This window comes from Mesoplodon bidens (genome assembly GCF_964165515.1).
Source record: "Mesoplodon bidens genome assembly, chromosome: 13".
Classification (NCBI taxonomy): domain Eukaryota; kingdom Metazoa; phylum Chordata; class Mammalia; order Artiodactyla; family Ziphiidae; genus Mesoplodon; species Mesoplodon bidens.
The window spans coordinates 27532676-27548925 of NC_138169.1; the positions used below are offsets into that span (position 1 = coordinate 27532676).

Genomic DNA, 16250 nt, shown 5'->3' on the forward strand with positions numbered 1-16250 from the left:
CGGATAACTTCATCCAGGCTCTGGACAGTCTCTCCAGGTAGTGGGCCTGGCCGTGGGCCCCCATCCCCGCCGGCCACTCGGCCCTCAGCCCCACACTGCCAGGGAGGCAGGTCACAGGGCCCCCGGGCACGGGGGTGACTGTGTCTTTGCAGGAATCCAGATCACAGTCCACCTGAGCTGGGGGCGCACGAGACACGTGCCCATCTTCAGTATGTGTCATGTCCTCTAGAATCCTTTTCTTCTTTCTTTTTGATTTAAAAATTTTTCTTCTTTCTCACCTCCCATACTCCTTCAGGCATTATTGTTTATTCATTCCTGTGTTTCTTCTAGTATAGTTTTCATTTCTTAATTATTTTTCTTTTACTTCTAATTTTTTCTTATCTCACTTCCTGAGATGTACTATTTTTTTTAATGTCTTTCAGCTTGTTTTGAAATACAATATTACAGTTCTGGTCTTTTGGGGGCGTGTCTTTCTAGTTAACCTTCACTGTTGAGAGGGAGACTATCCTCCTTGTCCTTTTTCCTGACAATAACTGAGAGGATTTGATCGTTGCTCATTTTTTGTGAGTTTAGTCTTCCTGACTTTTTCGGGGGAGGTATGGTTCACACAGCTTTTCCAGCTTCAGAGTGTTAGAAATGGAGGGGCCTGGTTTCTGGGGTTTCCTGGTCCATTCCCAAGCACACTTTTTTAAACAGCTTTGCTGAGCTATTATTCACATACTCTATGGCTCACCCATTGAAAGTGTACAATTTAATGGCTTTTAGTATATTCACAAGGCTGTGCAAACATCACCACTATAATTTTACGACATTTTTATTACTCCAAAAAGAAACCCTGCTCCCCTCAGCCATCGCCTCCCAAATCTCCCATCTCCCCCAGCTCCTGGCAACCAATAACCTACTTTCTGTATCCATAAATTTGCTCTTCTGGACATTTCATATCCATGGACTCAGACATTAAGTGATCCTTTATGGCCTGGCCTCTTCTGCTTAGAATAATGTCCTCAAGTTTTATCCGTGTTGTAGCATGTGTCAGGATTTCCTTTCTTTATATTGCAAATAATATTCTATCATAGGGATAGACCACATTTTATCCATCATCAGTTGATGGACATTTGGGTAGTTTCCACCTTTTAACGATGATGAAAAATGATGTGAACACACATGTGTGAGTTTTTGTGTGGACATGTTTTCCTCTCTCGGGTATATACCTGCGAGTGGAATTGCCGGCTCATGTGGTGATTCTGTGTGTCACCTTTTGTGTAACTGCTGAACTGTTTTCCAAAACATGACTTCACCATTGTACATCCCCACCTGCAGTGTATGAGAGTTTGAATTTCTCCATATCCTCACCAACACTTGTCACTGTCTAACTTTTTGATTGCAGCCATCCTAGGGGTATGACGTGGTCTCACTGTGGCCTTGATGTGCATTTCCCTAATGGTTAATGATGTTGAGCAGTTTTTCATGTGCTTATTGGTCATTTGCGTATCCTGTTTGGAGAAATGTATGTCCTCTGTCTCTTTTTTTTTTTTTTTTTTTTTTTTTTTGCTGTACGTGGGCCTCTCACTGTTGTGGCCTCTCCCGTTGTGGAGCACAGGCTCCGGACGCGCAGGCTCAGCAGCCATGGCTCACGGGCCCAGGTGCTCCGCGGCATGTGGGATCTTCCCGGACCAGGACACGAACTCGTGTCCCCTGCATCGGCAGGCGGACTCTCAACCACTGCGCCACCAGGGAAGCCCCTCTGTCTCTTTTTAAATTGGGTTGTCTTTTTTTTTTTTTTTTTTTTTTTGCGGTACACGGGCCTCTCACTGTTGTGGCCTCTCCCGTTGTGGAGCACAGGCTCCAGACTCACAGCCTCAGCGGCCATGGCTCACAGGTCCAGCCGCTCCGCGGCATGCGGGATCTTCCCGGACCGGGGCACAAACTCGGTGTCCCCTGCATCGGCAAGTGGACTCTCAACCACTGAGCCACCTGGGAAGCCCAAATTGGATTGTCTTTTTTTTTTTTTTGCGGTACGCGGGCCTCTCACTGTTGTGGCCTTTCCCGTTGCGGAGCACAGGCTCCGGATGTGCAGGCTCAGTGGCCATGGCTCACGGGCCTAGCCACTCCGCGGCATGTGGGATCTTCCTGGACCGGGGCACGAACCCGTGTCCCCTGCATCGGCAGGTTGACTCTTGACCACTGCGCCACCAGGGAAGCCCTGGATTGTCTTTTAATGATTGAGTTGTAGGAACTGTTTTGTATATTCTAAATATGTCTCTCGACAGATATATGATTTGCTAATATTTTCTCCCATCCTGTGGGTTGTCTTTTTACTTTCTTGATGTTCTTTGAAGCACATTTTTAATTTTGATGATGTTTGGGTTATCTATTTTTTCTTTTGTTTCTTTTGTTGGTGGTGTCATAGCTAAGAAACCATTGTCCAATCCAAGGTCACAAAGATTTACACCTCTGTTTTCTGTAAGAGTTTTATAGTTTTAGCCTTTATGTTAGGTGTATGAGTCACTTGAGGTTAATTTTTGTATCTGATGTGAGGAAGGGATCAGCTTAATTATTTTGCGTATGGGCATCTGACTGTTCTAGCACCATTTGTTGAAAAGACTTCTTCTACCATTGAATTAATTTGGCACCCATGTTGAAAATCAGTTGACCATACATGTGGGAATTTATTTCTGGATTCTCACTTCTCTCCCACTGATCCATGTGTCTAACCTTATGCCAGTACCACACTGCTTTGATTACTGTAGTTTTGTAGCAGGTTTTGGCTATGCTGTGTTCCTTGAATTTCCATGTGAAGTTTAGGATTAGCTTATTAATTTCTGCAAAGAAGTCAGATTGCATAGAATCTATAGGTCAATTTGGGGAGTGTTGCCATATTAACAATATTAAGTCTTCTAATCCATGAACATGGATGTTTTTCCATAGACTTAGATCCTCTTTAATTTCTTTCAGCAGTGTTTTATAGTTCAGAGAATAAACTGTACACTTTTTATTAGATTTATTTCTAAATATTTTATTCTTTTTGATGCTATTGTAAATCAATTTACTAATTTCATTTTTGGTTTGCTCATTGCTACTGCATAGAACTACAATCAATTTTTGTATACTGATCTTGTCCTGCAACCTTGCAGAACTTGTTTATTAATTCTGACAGTTTTTTAGTGGATTCTTCAGGATTTTCTATATACAGGATCACATCACCTGCAGATAAAGATGGTTTTACTTCTTCTTTCCCAGTCTAACTGCCTTTTATTTCATCTTCTTACCAGTTGCCTGGCTAGAACCTCCATGACAATCCCAGCGTGTTTGATCAGTGCCTCTGCCTTCCTTTTCTGAATTGTCCTTCTCTTGCCCAGTTTCAGTTCCACTCGTAGCCGTCTCTCTTCAGCAAGGGGCCCAGAGTGGAAAGGAGCTCTGGCTGGTACGGGGAGCTAGTCTGCTCCAGCCCCCTGGTGTTTGCCATGGCCCTCACACTCACCTGCTCTTGCGTGGCGCAAAACTCTTTAAGTTTTGGCCACTGTCCCCAGTTGCCTGGAGTTTCACCTTTCTTAGGTCTCTGCTTCCCTGCTCCCTCCCACACATCTGGTGGCCAGTTGGGGGTCTCTTCCCACCTGCCTATATTTTGGGGTCTGTGGTGTTCTGCATTCTTTGTGTTGTAAATGTGGGTCCTAGGTCTTTGGTTTTGTAATGTAGTTGCTCTGTTTTTATCTAGAAATATGGAGAAATCAAAAAACTATACTGCCGGGCTTCCCTGGTTACGCAGTGGTTAAGAATCTGCCTGCCAATGCAGGGCACACGGGTTCGTGCCCCGGTCCAGGAGGATCCCACATGCCGCGGAGGGGCTGGGCCCGTGCGCCATAGCCGCTGAGCCTGCGCGTCCGGAGCCTGTGTTCCGCAACGGGAGAGGCCACAACAGTGAGAGGCCCGCGTACCGCAAAAAAAAAAAAAAAAAAACAAAACTATACTGCCGACTGTTTCCGCCTCCTCTCAGAATTGATGGGTCAGTCTTAGCCATTGTCTGCTGACTTCCTGCTGTGACAAAAGAGCATTCATCCCATTTCTGTGCGCCTTCCCCTCCTGTTGGTACAGTTGTGCCACTATTTTTAGTTTCTTTGTAACCTTAACATACTTCGGTCTTGTTCTTTCACCAGCATCTCTTGTCTCCCTAGTTGGTAAGAAAAGGGTGTTGGCATCCTTCGTTTTCTCCTCCCCCATACCTCCCAGGATGTGAAAATACTTTCACATGTTCAAGGTTAACAATAGTGGGGTAGAAGACAGAATGTGAGTCGTCTTATCTTTGGCTGTAGATTGATTCTCAAAGATGAAGATCAGTAAATAGTGTTACTTGGTTGCTCTAATAAAATATTCCAGAGTCACTAATGTGCGGTGGTCCTGTTCCTTTCTGGCTCAGCTCTTTGTTTTCCCTGGAGCTCTTCATTGCCTCCTTTATCATATCCGGTTTTCCCAGCTCTCATTCCCTGAGCCCCTTCTGTCCAGGAGAGCCTGGGGCTCTGTTCTCGGCTCCAGCTCCCTAGTCCTGCCACCCGCCGCCACCACTGGCGGCCCAGACTGTGCTGCTGGGGTGGACCCAGCACATCTTGGGATCCTCATCTGTTTTTTTTACTCCCCCATTTTGCTAGAACATAATTCTTAAGCAACTTTTAAAGAAAGGGCACATGTGAGGTAAACATTCTGAGCTCTTGCACATCTGACAGTATCTTCTGCCCTCATCTGATTGCTGGTTTAGCTCATGCAGAATTCAGGGTTGCTCCCTGTCTCCCAGCAGCCAGTGGTGTTGATGAGAAGTCTGAGCCATTTTGGTTCTTGTTTCTCTGTAAATGCACCCTCACCCCCACCAGAAGATTTCGGGATCTTTTTTGATTCTCAGTGTTCCAGAATGTCTAGTGGTGTGTGGAGTGGGTCTTGTTTCATGCATTAGACTGAGGTTTTGGGTGAGCCCTTTTAGTCTGAGGAAATGCTTTCGTACTCTGCCTTTACTATTCCCCCCACACATATGTCTGTTTCTTAATCTTTCTAGACTTCCTAGAATGATTCTGTGTCTGATTTTTGCTTTATATTTTCCATGTGTTTGTCTTATCTGTGGTAAGGAAGGTTTTCTTGACTTTGAGTGAATTTTTTATTTGTTGGAACCATTTTACTTTCCACAAATACTTCCTGGTTTCTGATTGTTCATTTTTCATAGCATCCTGTTCTTGGTTTATGAATATATTGCCCAAATCTCTCTGAAGATACTAATTAGACTTTATTTTAAGCTTTCTTTTGGTCTCCAAATTATGTTTCCACTAGGGCTGGTTTTTCAGGCCACAGGCATTTCTCAAATGTCTGGTGGTCCTCCACATTCAAGGAGTTGGGGGGGTTGGGGAAGGCTGTGGAAGCCTGGCAAGCCTGCTGGCCGGAAGGCATCACTTCATCTTGGTGGGTGGGAAGCCCATGTGACACTTTAGGACCCTTACCTGCTGGGTGCAGAGGCTTTGCTCAAAGACCTGACTTCTCCACAGAGGGCTCATTTTATTGTGTTCAGAACGGAACCCTCCTCTGTGTGGGGGAAGGGTAAAAATCCACCTGTCTGGTGGCGGGATCCCTAGTGCCCCCCAAGCCTCTCTGGTCAGAGCCCTGCAGCACCTTCCAGGAGGCACCTCTGCTGGCTTCCAGTCTCCGGTCTTCTGATGCCAGCATGAACCCCGCCCCCCCTCCCCCCCACCCCTGCACCTCTCCTGTCCATCACTGTGGGCTTAGACACTTTTTATTCCTTCCTCTCACCGGAAAGGGAGCTGGGGAGGGAGGGAAGTGAACTGTTGGCTCCACAGCCCCTCTGACCCAGAAACCAGGTGTCCGGTCTGCGGCCCGTGCTGGAGCCATGCGCCTGCCATGTTTCAGGGGGAACCTGGACAAGCTGTACCGCGGCCTGGAGCTCGCCAAGCAGCAGCTGCGCGCCACACAGCAGACCATCGCCAGCTGCCTCTGCACCAACCTCATCATTTCCCAGGGGCCCTTCCTCTACTGCTCCCTCATGGAGGTCAGCTCCCCACCGACACGTCCCCAGCCCCGCCCGCTGGCCTCCCCCTGACCACCTACCCCCACTCCCTGCAGGGCACCCCAGACGTTGTGCTGTTCTCCAGGCCAGCTGCCCTAAGCCTGCTCAGCAAGCACCTGCTCAAGTCCTTCGTGTGCTCGGTGAGGGTGGGAACACAGCAGCCTGGGGCGGGGGGGAGTGGCTGGGGCTGGCAGGTGCCTCCCTTTTCCTGAGTTGTGTTCCTCTGCTGAGCCCTGAACCCTCCACTTCCCACCAGACCTCATGCCATCACTCACCACCCAGGTCATTTGGACAAGTGGCGGGGGGTGGGGGGCCTCACAGAGCACGCAGGGCTGGGGCTCATGTTCAGCGGAGGTGGGGTGGGGCAGGGGCAGGGGCTGCGGAGGGCCTCCTGCAGGAGGTGACAACTGTGTTAGGACCTAAAGGAGGTAAGGGAGGGAACAGCCAGGGGCACAGGAGGCTGGGGGCAAGCTGCATGGGGACTTGAGTGTCTCTGGGAAGAGGGAATCCCTGGAGGCTTTTGGGGAGCGAGGGACTGGGGCTCCTGGGCACTGTGACCGAGGTGCACTTCCCTCCGCAGACGAAGAACCGGCGCTGCAAGCTACTGCCCTTGGTGATGGCCGCCCCCCTGAGCGCGGAGCAGGGCACTGTAACCATGGTGGGCATCCCACCAGAGACCGACAGCTCCGACAGAAAGAAGTGAGTCCTGGGGCCCGGGGCTATGGGGGGTTGGCCTCAATGCCAGGCCAGGGATGGCCTTTTCCGCCATGAAGCAGGGTGGTGGGGCTTACACACGTGGGCTGCAGGGTGGAGCAGCATCAAGCATGCACTGAGTGGGGTCGGAGTGCAGGGAGGTGCAGCAGGCAGGCGAGCCTGAGGGTGGCAGGGCAGTTGGGGCCTCATGCTGAAAGCCCAGGACAGACACCAGTGCACGGGGCTCACCGGTGAGGGCACGTCTCTGGGCTCCAGGTAACCCGGGTTCCTGTGAGTGGCCTGAGGCCTCTTGGGAGTTCCCACCCCAGCATGGGGTGGGGGGTGCAGGTGTGGTGTGGACGTCCAGCTTCCAGGCAAGGGCATCCAGCTCCCTGAGGAGGGCCGGCCAGGGTCAGATGCACCCAGGGTGGGCAGCAAGGTGCGTGACCCTGTGGCTGCGGCGGAACCCTCAGCCCTCCATGGGCCTGAACCCTCCTCTGAGGAGCAAAGAGTTTGCACTGAAAATCTGGATCGGGTCTGGGTCTTACCCTAGGTCTGGATTGGTCCCAGCTGTGTCACTGTGAGCTTTGACCTCCTTCTGCGTCTGCAAAGGCCATTGAGCCGTGGCCTCTGAGACAAGGGCTTCCCTGCTGCCGGGCTGCCTTCCAAAGCTCCCTCGAGGGTCTCAGATCCAAAGTCACATGGGTGGGAGCCGGCCAGGGTTCCCGAGGCAGCACCGTGGCTGCCTGTGTCCTCACTCGGGCTGCCGGTCTGTGCACGGCTGGCCGGCTGGCGGTGAGCTCGGTGGATGCGCACAGTCTCCTGTGAGGGCGGCCGTGGAGGCTGGGAGCACTCGCTCTCCTCTGCCCGCCTTCTGCCCTCTGCTCTCCACAACAGGCACTGGAGCCCCTTCTCCACGCTCCCGCTGTCTCCACGAAACCTCCCTCAAGGCACCAGGCTGCTCCCCGAGGGGCTCCTGCTCCCCCACCACCCTGCGGGCCCCTCCCCATCCCTGGTCCCACCTGCTGTGTGTGTCTAGGACCCCATCCCCACATGGCTCCACGGAACCTCTGCCTCTCACCTGCCCCAGCTGCCAGCACGGTGCCTGGGGCGGGGGGGGGTGCCAGGGGACACGCCCACCTGAGGGCTGAGAAGGGCTGACACGGAAGCAGTGGTGAGAGGCAGTGGCCGTCCAGAGAGTGGGCTGAGGCCTCGGGGCTGTGGCCAGTGAGGAGTTTGTGTGTCCCTGGCGGGGAGAGTCCACTGCAGGGACAGCCCCCAATGCGCCTCTGTGTGTCCCCAGCTTTTTTGGCCGGGCGTTTGAGAAGGCGGCGGAAGGCACCAACTCCCGGACACTGCACAACCATTTCGATCTCTCAGGTAGGAGTCCGCTGCACTGAGGCCCTTTCAAGGTCAGTGCTGGCCTTGGAACCAGGGAAGTGCCGGGGGTGCCCTGCCAGCAGTCCCCTGGCCTCGGGCCCCGCACCCCATCTGGGCCCTGACAGGCATACCTGGCTCTGGCCTTACGATCCAGCCCCTGAGATCACTTCACCAAGGAGCTTGGGGGTCTGGCCACCACTATGCCGTGACGCTGCCGCATGGTGGCTTTGGGGGGCCACACCTGTAGGCCACCAGCACCCCCGCAGCTTCCCTGGATGCCAGTGTGGAACATGGCATGTTTGGCCATATTTGCTTTCTGTTCTTCAGATGTGTGGCACTTTACCCCTGTGTTAGTGAGCCCAGGCTGCTGTAATAAAGCACCACAGAGTACGGGGTTGAAATAACAGAAATGCATTTCTTACTGTTCTGGGGGCTGGAAGGTCAAGTGTCAGCAGGGCTGGTTCCTCCCAAGGCCCCTCCCCTGGGCATGTAGATGCTGTCGTCTCCCTGTGTCTCCACATGGTCGTCCCTCTGTATGTCTGTGTCCTGATTCTTCCTATAAGGGCACCAGTCAGACCGGATCAGGTCGCACCCTAGTGACCTCATGTGACCTGATCACCTCTGTAAAAGCCCACTGCCAGGTACAGTCACGTTCTGAGGTGCCGGGGTTAGGCTGTCACCATAGCAAGGTGGGCACCTTCAGCCCATAGCGCCCACCTCTCAGAAAGGACCTCTCACATCACCACTGATGCCTTAATGGGGACCAGTCTCTGAGTCTGAGGCCCGCCTTCACCCCTTTGCCTCTGGAATCTAGAGCTGGCGTCTTCCTGCTGGGTCCACTCAGACTGTGGCTCCGTGGTGGGGGGTCCCCTCCAGCAGTAGCCCCCCACTTCCTGTTTCATGCCTGAGACTGCAGACAGGCGGTGCTGGCCAGCCTGCAGGATGCCCTGGCTTCCCACATGGGAAGGACTGGAGGGCTGGGAGCTGCTGGGCTTCCCCCGGGGGTGGGCGGCTTGCACAGGGTGTGGAGGAAGTCGAGGCCTGAGGTACCCACAGCTTGCAGGGCCAGGCTGTCTGGTTTTGTCCTGTATGATGAGGCCCCGTGCTTGTCTGAGGCTGACAGCCCCCAGAGATGGGTCAATTTGCACCATGTCCCCTTCTACGGATGGGACACCAAAGCTGAAAGACTAGCCAGAACAGGATGGAAGGCTGCCTCCTGCCTGACCACTCGGGTGGGAGGGAGGCCCCTCTGCCAGGGCTGTAGTGTTCAGAGTGTCACCGCCGGTCCCCTGGCTGCCCCGAGGGTCCTGCCCACAGACCACAGCCGCAGCTGCACTGACAGGGCAGCCAGGGAGGCCGGTTAAATAGGCCTCATGGTCCAGAGCGCCCCAGGCCACCAGGGAGCCAAGTGCGCCTTGGAATGTGGTAGGGGGTTGTCGCCACTGGGGCGCCGGGCAGCGGGAGTCAACTTGGTACTTGGTGGCCTCCCCCAGCTCTATCCCTGTTCCTCCCGTCCCAGTGATGTTTTCCTTTCATTACTTCAGTGATTGAGCTGAAAGCCGAGGACCGCAGCAAGTTCCTGGACGCACTCGTGTCCCTCCTGTCCTAGGGTGAGTTATGGGGGAGGGGTGCTGGCGGGTTCCCGTGGCCCTGCCACAAAGCCCGGCTCCTACCTGGGTTTGAGGCTGGAGATGGGGTCCAGCGCCTGTTCCCAGGGACAGCTGTCCCCAGGCTGGTGGCAGGACCACAATGGGCCACTTTGAGGGATCTAATTTCATTAAGCTCCTGGGATCCCTTCAGAAGGAGCTGCGTTTACCCTCCTCTGCTCACAAGGCGCCGGGTGTGGCTGGGAACAGGGGCTGCCCTCACCCCAGCATCAGGCCCTATGCTGGAGCCCACGGGGTGTCTGTCTATCTGGGCTCTCATGCGCTGGACTTCTGAGAAGGCCAAGCTGGTAGCAGCCGCTCAGTGGGGAATTACAAACCGTGGGCCCTGTGTGAGCCTGGACGCCTGCGGCTGTCACTGTGACAGTGCAGTGCAATGCTCCCGCCAGCGCTGTCCCCTGTGCCTCACACACCACCTGTTTCTCAAGGGCCCTCGGGAAATGGGCCGGGGGCCTGCTCTGTCTAGTGACCCCTTCTCAGCCCAGGCCCCCCCACAGCGGATGCCCTGCCCGGCATCTCCCTGAGCCCCGGCTGGAGTCGTGGCTGTGGCACACGGGCCCCATCCAGGCTCCGGTGTGGGGGATCCCTCCTGCCGGCCCAGGGTCCTTCCTCCGCCCCCTGTCCCTGGTGAGCTGGGAGTGTGGGTGCCCTGGTGGGCTCTGCTGAGAATGGCCTAGGGGCCTCAGGGACCTCCCCCAGCCCCTCTCTCAGGGGGCACAGGGCTCTGGGGGCAGATTGGGTCTTACGTGACGTCTGTGGGGAGCCTCACCGGGCTGCCCCTGTGTCCTCATCTGAACTGGGGCTGACACCCCTTGAGTCTCAAGGGCTGGGCCTCAGCAAGGGCCTTTGTTGGGGGGGAGGGTTAAATCAAAGGTTACAAATGGGGGTCTTGGGCAGTGGGGCTGGCATCTGAGGCAGACCCCTCCCTGCAGCCTGCTTGGTGATGATCCCAGGGCCATGTGCGAGCTGCCGCCAAGACGGCACCAGGTGGGCCAGCCTGGGAGGGTGAGGGGCAGCGTGCTGGGGGCAGTGCCAAGGCTAGACAAGCCGCCAGGCAGGGTCTGTAAGGGGAGGAGGCGCCAGGAGCCGTGTGGCCTAAGGTACTCAAGCAGACAGGAAAGCAGGTGCTACCCCCCACCCGTCAGTGGTGGGGCTGCTCAGAAGCAGCCGCTTAGCACGGCAGTGGGAAGGCCTGGGCAGTTTTTTGATTTGGGGAACCATCAGAATTGTTTGAAATTTATTTTTTCTTTTCTCTTCCAGAGTTTGATTTCCTCAGAAGTGACCTCCTTCTCCTTATTTATATTAACTGGCTTTTATTTAGATTGTAAGTTATGGACATAGTTTTAGATGCAGGGACAGTGTTTTTAATGGAATAAAATGATTATTTTAGGTTTGGTGCCCCAATCTTGGCTCTGGTCACAAGGCCAGTGCTTGGTTGTTCTCTGAGCCTTGTATGTCCAGAGGGACCTTGATCCTGTGCCCTGGGCACCCCGATGCCCAGCAGGAACTCAGCATGGGGGGCAGCTTCCAGGCTCCCTGGACAGCAGTGGGCAGAGGCCAAGCCCCTCAGCACCTCCACTGACCACTTTGATGCCAGCCAGGACCTGGCTCGGTTCGCCCTCCCACCACTTCCTCCTGTCCACTGGCCTTGGCAGCATCTCAAGCCCACCCTCTTGACTGTGTACCCCTCCCAGGCCCACCCTCCACGGCCATCATCTTACCCCCAGCACCTGCCTGTCCAGGCGCCCCCCACCTTCTGGGCACATGGCAGGCACCACCAGGCGAGTCAGGCAGGGATAGCAAGGGCGGGGCCCCAATTCAGGAAGGGAGGGGCTTGCTGAGGGGCTTCGGGGTCAGCTTCGCCCACGTCCTATCGTAGAAGGTCCAAGCTAGACAGGCCTCAGCAACCTCCAAAGTCTTCGGAGCAGCAAGAGTTCTCTGTCAGGGAAGCCGTGGGATCAGCTGGCCCCACCCTCCCAGTTGTCCCCAGGACACCTGCCAGGGTTGAGGGGATCTGGAGGCAAGGAGGATGCCATTTCTGTCCTTTGGCGCGGAGAGAGCCATTCACACAAGTGGCTGAGGCCATCTGTACCACTGCACAGAGCTCGGGTGCCAGGGGAGCAGGCAGGCTGGAGGGCCATGGCCACCTAGGTGTGGCACCTGGGGCCACGGGCAAGAGGTGGCAGAGTGGTCTGGGCAGCACTTATGTTGGTGGGAAAAGCCCAGAAATCGTGTTCAGGAACTGAGGACACGGGTTAGGGGGGCCAGGTCTCAGGGTGGGCCTTGGGGAGGGGTAGTGGGCAGTGGTGTCAGCTGCATTGGAGCTGCATTGCTCCTCCCACCTGACCTCTGGCAGTGGAGTTTTCCCCTGCCCTTCCCAGCATGGGTCGGGGACAGCAGCCTGCCCCGCCAGGGCCCTCAAGCTGCCCACCCTGGCCATCTGCAGAAGCTGAGGGCTGGGCAGCTACCATTCAGAATCCCGGCTGACGCCTGGGGCCCTGGAGTCAAGAGAGCTCTGGGCTGTGGAGGAGGCAGCCTTAGGCCTGCGCCTGGGCCAGACACCCTGTACCTGACACTGCCTGGACCCTGTGGCCAGAGCAGAAGTGGAAGGACCTCTGTTCCTACCCCACCAAGAGCTGAGGCTCCAGGATCACACACTTGCTCGCTTGGGAGCTCTTCTAGGTCAGGCTCAGGCAGGGCTGCCATAAAGGCTAAGGACCTCTGTGCCATGGGGCCCATCCCTCTATAGTCATCCCACTGTTGGGAGCTAAGGCCCCCAGATAGTTCAGCCTCCCTGGAAGTTCTGGGATTCAGGGCCATGTTCACAGTAGCTGCCCTGAGCCCATGTCCTTGGGTTCTGCCCCTCCCTACAGTGAGGAACCTGGCCAGGCCTGGGAGACTCCTTGCCATTGGACCCGGCCCAGGCATTTCTGGACATGGCCCTCAGGGTGGAGTTTGGGGGCATTTGCCAAGCCCTCTGCACTGGCTGGGCTTGGAACTCCCAGCAGCCCCTGATCCTGTCCACTGTTCTCTTCTGCCCTGGAAGCAGTGAGTTCTTGGTGGCTGTGACAGCTCTGGTCTGCTTTGCCCTCCAGGAATCCCACCCAAAGGAGGAAGGTCACACGGTGCTCCCAGCAGGGGCTGACACAGAGGTGCTGATGGTTGGCCCAAGTCTGGGCTGGCTGCCAGACCACCAAGATGGGCACAGGCCCTGTGCAGAGAGCTAGGATGGAGGGGCTGAAGCTGAATCTGGGCAGCCGGCCGAGGGTGCCTCCTCCCCATGGCAACGCGCTTCTCAACCTGCAGCCAGCTCTGCTGGAGCCCAGCACACATCCTGGATTTGCCCCTGTTCCCACTGCACTATTGGCGGAAAGGATGGAGTCAGTGTTGTATAGATGTCTAGCCATGTGAGGCGACCCAGAGATGGCTGAACCCTGGCAGGGCAGGTGGAAAACGCCCGTCCGGTGGTGCCTGGGGACCAGCCTCTTCTAGGCAAAACCAGCAGCCTGGCAGCCCACCCTTAGCCCTACCTGCATCCCAAGACCCACACACACTGGCTGGGGTCAACCTGCATCCTGCTGGGGTCTGCATCACAGCCCCTGCTCTCCACCCCCTCCCCCAGGCCCTATGACTCAGCAGTGGCCCTTCTGACTACAGGTCTCACCTCCCTGGGTTGCAGTGAGCTGTGGCCGTTTCCCACCCAACGGGAAGGTGACCAGATAGCAGGAGGGACCTGAGAAATGGCCATGGGATCTTCGGGATCCCAGGGGCCAGCCCTGGAAGGTCCCTACAGGAGCTTTTTGGGGAGAATTTGGTGGGTAGGTGGATGAATGGGGGCTGCAGAGTACAGGCGGTGACTGGACAAAGAACAGGACACAGGTGGGAGGGTATCCAAACCATTTACTAAACAGATTCTTACCCTACCCCCCCACCAAGCTGTGAAGGAGGGCAAGGCCCCAGCCCTACACCCAGGATCCGGTGCTCGTAAGCCTTGCCTGGCGAGCTGCAGGGGTGAGACAGGGAGGTCCAGACCAAGTCTCTTGCCCCCACCCGGAGGCCAGCCTGCTGATGGAGTAAAGGCCAGCTATAAACGTCCCTCCGGCAGCCGAGGGTGGGGCCCCTGGGCTCTCGGTCTGCCCCTCTGCAATCAGCAGGAGCCACTAGGGAGTGGGTGGCATCCAAGACCCTGACGGTCAGAGAGGGAGCGGCATCTCCAGTCCAGTGCCCACACAGCCAAAGGAACGCGCGCCCTACCCACGTCGGAGCCAGCACTGCACACAGAAACAGAGCGAGTCTTCCGAAGTGCACGTCGCCTTGCGGGGCAGGGCGCAGCCCGGGTCCGGCTAGGCGGCCGGAGAGGACGGGCTGCGGACAGAGTCCGGTCCGTGCGCAGGACCCAGAGTTCCGCAGAGCCTGTGCGCCGCGGAGGCCGCCGTCCACGCGGGGCTCCCCTGGCCGGTCCTCTCGCTTGCGGCCCTGCCGCGCAAGCGCACTCAAACATAGTTCTTCTTGTCGTAGTCGCCGCTGGCCGTAGGCCGCCGCGGCGCCGAGTACTTGACCGGGAAGCCGAAGTCGGGGCGGCCGGCGCAAACCCAGGCGCCGCAGCACACGAGGCCGCCGCCGCACATGAGCAGCGCCGAAGCGGCCCAGCCGATGTAAAGCGCGGCGCCCAGCTCGTACTTCTGCGACATGGGCACGGTCGGGTCATAGAACTCCCGGACCACGATGTTGGCGAACCAGCAGAGCGGCACGAGCGCCAGCAGCCCGCAGAGCGCGTAGAGCGCGCCGCCCGTGAGGGCCACGCGCGCCTTACCCGGGCCGGGGGCCACGCAGGTGGTGCACTGCGCGCCCGCCAGGGTCACGAAGAGCGCGACAAGCGCCAAGAGCACGGCGCCCACGGTGAGCGCCCGCGCCGCCTGCACCTCTGTGCTCAGCGCCAGCACCGAGTCGTACACCTTGCACTGCATGTGCCCTGTGCTCTGCACCACGCACGACATCCACAGCCCCTTCCAGGTGGTCTGCGCCGTCACGATGTTGTGGTCCAGGAAAGCGGTCACCTGCCACATGGGCAGCCCGCACGCCAGGATCAGGCCCACCCAGCCCACCAGGCACAACACCAGGCCGAGAATCTCCAGCGCCGCCGACCCCATGGCTGGAGACAAGACGGGCGCCCGACGGCCCGGGGCCTCCGGGCGCGCACAGCTCACTCCCTCCGATCCCCGGCCCGGCGGCACCACAGCACAGCCTCGGGTCTGCGGGCGCGTCTAGGGGGGCTTCCCATTTGAAGGTTCGGGGGACGGACTATGACCCGCGGGCCCGGCCCCCCGCCCTGAGCAGCCAATCCACGCCCAGGCCATCCGCCCGCAGCCAATCGCAGGCGCCCCCGGCAGCAGGAGTTAGGAAAACAACTGCGCGTGGGGGGTAGCGGGTGGCGGGTGGCGGGCGGCGCGGGGAACCGCAGGGCGTCTGGTGGCGTCCCCGGACCCTCATCCGCCGTTGTCCTGGTCGCTGCAGACCCCGTTCCAAGCTGACCTGGGGCGGCTGCGCGAACGCTCCACGAACTACCTCCCTGTGCGCCCCCACCTCGCCGTTTCAGGAGCTGCATGACCCTGGGCCTGCACCGATTTCCCCGACACATCCTCGAACGAGCCAGTTGGTCCCTACTTCCCGGGCCAGCTCCACTCTTCCCTGGCCCCGGTCGGCGGGAGCCCCCACCATCGCCACTGCGCCGAGGTCCCCAGGTTAGCCAAACACAGCTCGGCCTGTTCCTCCAGGAAGCTCGCCCTGGAGTCCAAGCCCAACACAGTCCCCTTCTCTGCACCCCGACCACTGTGGCCCTTCGAGTGCTGACACTGTCTCCCTCACAGGCCGAGAAGCCAGGAAGGCCTGTGCGGGCCAGGCCGGGGCTCCTGCTTCGTCCAAGGCCCTACCCAGCGCCACCACGTCCCTGGAGCTTGCGGCTCCAGCACGAAGCAGAAAGAACGGGGCCTTCCCACGGCCTCCGGAGACCCCCACTCTGCCCCTGCTGCCGGGGCTTCCCATACCTCCCAACCTTTGCACCGACTGCTCCTCTTCCGGAGATGCTGCCCATCCCCCATCCTTTGAGGCCCAGCTGAGGCGACACCGCGTAAGTCCCCAGTGACCCAGCATACAGGCAATCCTCCCAGGAGCAGCCTGTGGCCCCAGGCTCTGCCACCTACTCCCTGCTCCAGGCCTCAGACAAGAGACACAGAGAGAAACGCAGGGGCTGTGCTCTGCCCTCCCACCAGCTGCAGTGCTACCCTGGCACCCCAGCCCCCAGGCCACCCTCCGGAAGCCAACATGGAGTTTCCTGACTGGGAGGAAGAGCCCCCATCCTCGCTGGAGGCGGGAGGCGAGGGATTTCCGGGCATTCTTCTGTACAATGGCCCAGCCATTTCTCCAAAGGCCCACTGGGATGGACAGTGGGGCCCCCT

General features: G+C 57.3%; 2 protein-coding genes across 2 annotated transcripts; one reads left to right on the forward strand and one right to left on the reverse strand.

The window, feature by feature from the left end:
• The first annotated feature begins 6 nt into the window (after positions 1–6).
• Positions 7–11185, forward strand: LOC308627120 (cell division control protein 45 homolog). The gene is made up of 7 exons (XM_081252885.1): positions 7–37; positions 5902–6040; positions 6115–6198; positions 6639–6757; positions 8055–8131; positions 9676–9741; positions 11056–11185. The coding sequence occupies exons 2-6, from the start codon at positions 6035–6037 to the stop codon at positions 9738–9740; spliced, it is 351 nt and encodes a 116-aa protein (XP_081109011.1). The 5' UTR covers positions 7–37; positions 5902–6034; the 3' UTR covers position 9741; positions 11056–11185.
• A 2547-nt stretch (positions 11186–13732) lies between these two features.
• On the reverse strand, positions 13733–15996 carry LOC308626909 (claudin-5). Its single transcript, XM_081252472.1, has one exon. The coding sequence runs from the start codon at positions 14943–14945 to the stop codon at positions 14289–14291; it is 657 nt and encodes a 218-aa protein (XP_081108598.1). The 5' UTR covers positions 14946–15996; the 3' UTR covers positions 13733–14288.
• Between the last annotated feature and the right edge of the window lie 254 nt (positions 15997–16250).

Coding starts and splice junctions, on each gene's coding strand:
- LOC308627120 (XM_081252885.1), top strand. Junction 6,199..6,638: donor TCAAGTCCTTCGTGTGCTCG/GTGAGGGTGGGA, acceptor TTCCCTCCGCAG/ACGAAGAACCGGCGCTGCAA. Junction 8,132..9,675: donor CAACCATTTCGATCTCTCAG/GTAGGAGTCCGC, acceptor TCATTACTTCAG/TGATTGAGCTGAAAGCCGAG.
- LOC308626909 (XM_081252472.1), bottom strand. CDS start 14,945: ATGGGGTCGGCGGCGCTGGAGATTCTCGGCCTGGTGTTGTGCCTGGTG.